Source organism: Pundamilia nyererei, unplaced genomic scaffold (assembly GCF_000239375.1).
Source record: "Pundamilia nyererei isolate P.nyererei 1_Seehausen unplaced genomic scaffold, PunNye1.0 scaffold00506, whole genome shotgun sequence".
NCBI classification, from domain to species: Eukaryota; Metazoa; Chordata; class Actinopteri; order Cichliformes; family Cichlidae; genus Pundamilia; species Pundamilia nyererei.
The window spans coordinates 6874-9905 of NW_005187907.1; the positions used below are offsets into that span (position 1 = coordinate 6874).

The 3032-nt window shown below is 39.0% G+C and overlaps 1 protein-coding gene across 1 annotated transcript; it reads right to left on the bottom strand.

Annotated features, from left to right (window-relative positions):
• Window positions 1–764: 764 nt before the first annotated feature.
• Window positions 765–1748, bottom strand: LOC102205420 (calcium homeostasis modulator protein 3-like; the record flags this gene model as incomplete). Its single annotated transcript, XM_013916197.1, has 3 exons — window positions 1462–1748; window positions 980–1107; window positions 765–892 (listed from the first exon to the last, which is right to left on the bottom strand). Coding segments are annotated over exons 1-3 (543 nt in total), but the record flags the coding sequence as incomplete, so codon positions are not given.
• Between the last annotated feature and the right edge of the window lie 1284 nt (window positions 1749–3032).

Sequence of the window (3032 nt, forward strand, 5' to 3'; positions counted from 1 at the left end):
TATGACAAACTGCTCATAGGGGGTCATATGATTGTTGAGTTTTTCTCTGTATGTATTGTTGTAGGGTCTACCTTACAATATAAAGCACCTTGAGGCACCTGTAGTTGTGATTTGGCGCTGTATAAATAAATTGAATTGACAATTTCCTGTATACATTTTTGTTAACTGTTCCTGCACACCCTGACAGGTTACCGTTCCCTCACACAGCCAGCAGAATGAAATAAGCAGTCTTTCACACCTATGGCCAATTTAGAATTGCCAGTTAACTCAACAAACATGTCTTTGGTGACCCGGGAGGAACATACACAGGTGCTCAACATAGAAGGGCTCTGGCTGAGTTATTCAGGTTCAAATCCAAGCCCTTCTTGCTGTTGGGTAACACCTCACTGCTGACAGGGCTCGTGTCAGAGCTAATGTGATGTGAGTGTTGCAGATGTCTGTTATTTGTTACAGATCTAATATTCTTGCCATTGATCCAATAAATCAAGCTTTTACAGTATTTTATTGTTAAAGGCCTCCTTTTTCAGCGATAATAGACACCCTGGGTTTGTAATTTTTTGAAGTAAATAATACATTTCCTATGTAAAAAGTCGAGATTCTAATTGTTTTATTGGTTGACACTCGGTCAGATCAATCCATCTTTCTGTAAAATCCTTCACAGACTAATAGGAGGTCGGTTTTAAATAATAGCAAATGTTCATTGAAAAATAATAATTCCCGTGTGCCCCAGGGAGAAGGGACTGTTTATGTGGCTGAGAACTTACCTGTGAATGGCAGCGAACATAACGAGAAACCGCTTTACGGAAAGAACTATTCCTGAAGATAACGTCCTCCTTACAGGGTACTTTGGCCATGATCTTCAGAACATCCAGACCTGTGTTATTAGGCATACCTGTCGAAAAAAACTTTATATCATCCAAAACTGTTGTGAGACTAAAAAGATGGGATTTAACAGAAGGATAGTTTAGCATGTGTTTACCTGAGAAGAGTGCAGGGTCTACACTCACACTGAAAGCACAGATAAAGATCTTTCCATCTAGCAAAGTGACCAGGATCCACACCATTGGTGCCAGCAGGGCCCTCTGGATCATGGCTGAGAACAAGTACCTGCAAAACAAAATAGGAAAAGATGTGAACAGTGTCCATTTCTTTGGTGTGTAATACAAAAGGATCTGGATTTGGGACTTCCATCTACAAGGTCACATTAATGCTGAAATAAATAAATAAATTATGGAACTATGGAATAAATCCCATAGTAAAAAAAAAAGTCTAGTTGATAAACTGCTCTGCCTGCACTCTAGACCTATCAAAAGAAGAGGTGATGCAGCACACTACAGATTTCACTGAGCTTAATTAGTACTAATCAGTACTTTCATTTCATTTCATTTACTGTGCAGTTACATATAATAGCAACAGCAGCCTGTCTGTGTGCTTCTGTTAGATAGCAAATTCTTGACTTACTTGACAACAGCAGGATTTTTGGATCTGTTCCCAATGGGTCTCATCCACTCGTCCATCATGACACCTGTATGCCGGTTGACAAGGATTCCCAGGAAGAACAGTATAATAGGCGGGACTATCATCACTCCCAGAGAGTAAAGTTTGTTGTACTGAGGGAGGCACGGGCAGTTAAAGTCGAAGCTGGTGTAAAGCTTGACACTAACCAGGGCGAGGATGATACAAATTCCATTGGAGATGGACTCGGAGTTGGACTGGAAGTACTGCAAGACTAACTTCAGGCGCTCCATAACTTAAATAAATTGTAGGTTTGTTCAAGGTTGATGTAAAAACAGCAATATCAGCCAACTGCTGCTTTTTTAAAAGGCTACAGGCAGGAATAGAAACTGAACACCTCAGGCAGGAATGAACTAAACCGTGCTTAGTCTGCCAGGAAACAAGAAGAAATTTCCAGTGATAATTTAAAGCCCTACAAAATATTTTATATTCTGTAAAAAACAAAACACTTAGCAGTTCACTTACCTCACAATATGTCAGTGCTTTTAAAGAAAAGGCATAAATCTATAGTTTGAGCAGTCTGAGTATTAACCACTCAAGCTTTAGTGAAGCTGTAGTGAAAGGGAGCCTGGCAGTGAACCAGGGAGAGGCTGAGACCACGTGATACTGGGTTGCCTGAGCGGGTAACAAAGCTGCGTGGACACACCCTGCTATACTCTTAAAGCAGCACTCACAATTGTCAACGGTGAACAGAGAAATAAAAGAAGCCACAGCTTCTTCTAAAACTGGATTTCAAAGCATGGCAGTGCACAATACATGACCCATAATATTGTGGTCTAATGTACACTGTAAAAACAGTCTGTCATTCTACAGAATTTTCCTGTTACTTTTGTAAATAGATGAAATATCGTTACAATTACAAAAGAGGCTGTAAAATTAACATGTCTAATGGAAAATAACTGTACCTGTGAATATACATGACTTTTGACTTTTTCGGCCGTCAGCAGTTTAAATTAACAGTTGGATGTATATGTTAATAAGTATAAGAGACATGGTCCTAAATAGAACTTAAGGAATTAAAAAAGGTGATACCTGTCCTACAGCAGTAGCTAGAATGTGGATTTGAGTCCAAATGTGCTTTTATATGTTGTAATATACAAGCCAAGAAGGAGGCAAATTGTGGCTAGTTTTTTTTTTTGTTTGTTTGTATGTTTGTTTGTTTATTTATTTTTTGATTTTTCAGTATTCAAGCAGGCAGCTTGAATTGTACTTGGTGGAGGAGAGGCTAAATCTGAATTAGTCAGTATAAAGCACCTTGAGGCAACTGTTGTGAATGTTGGTGCTATATAAATAAAACAGAATTGAGTTAAATCGGAAAGTTCAGAATAGCCCAAGGATGAGACAAATGTCTAAGTGGTCAGACAGACTGTAAATAGTGTTGGTGACACTGATAAATGCAGCCAGAAACTGAATTATTTTGCCTGTCAGTCTGAGGGTTGTGGAAGAATATATACATAGCTGAAATTTCCTCCAGCTTAAATAGTCAACTGGTAAGTCGAGAGAGAGAGAGAGAGAGA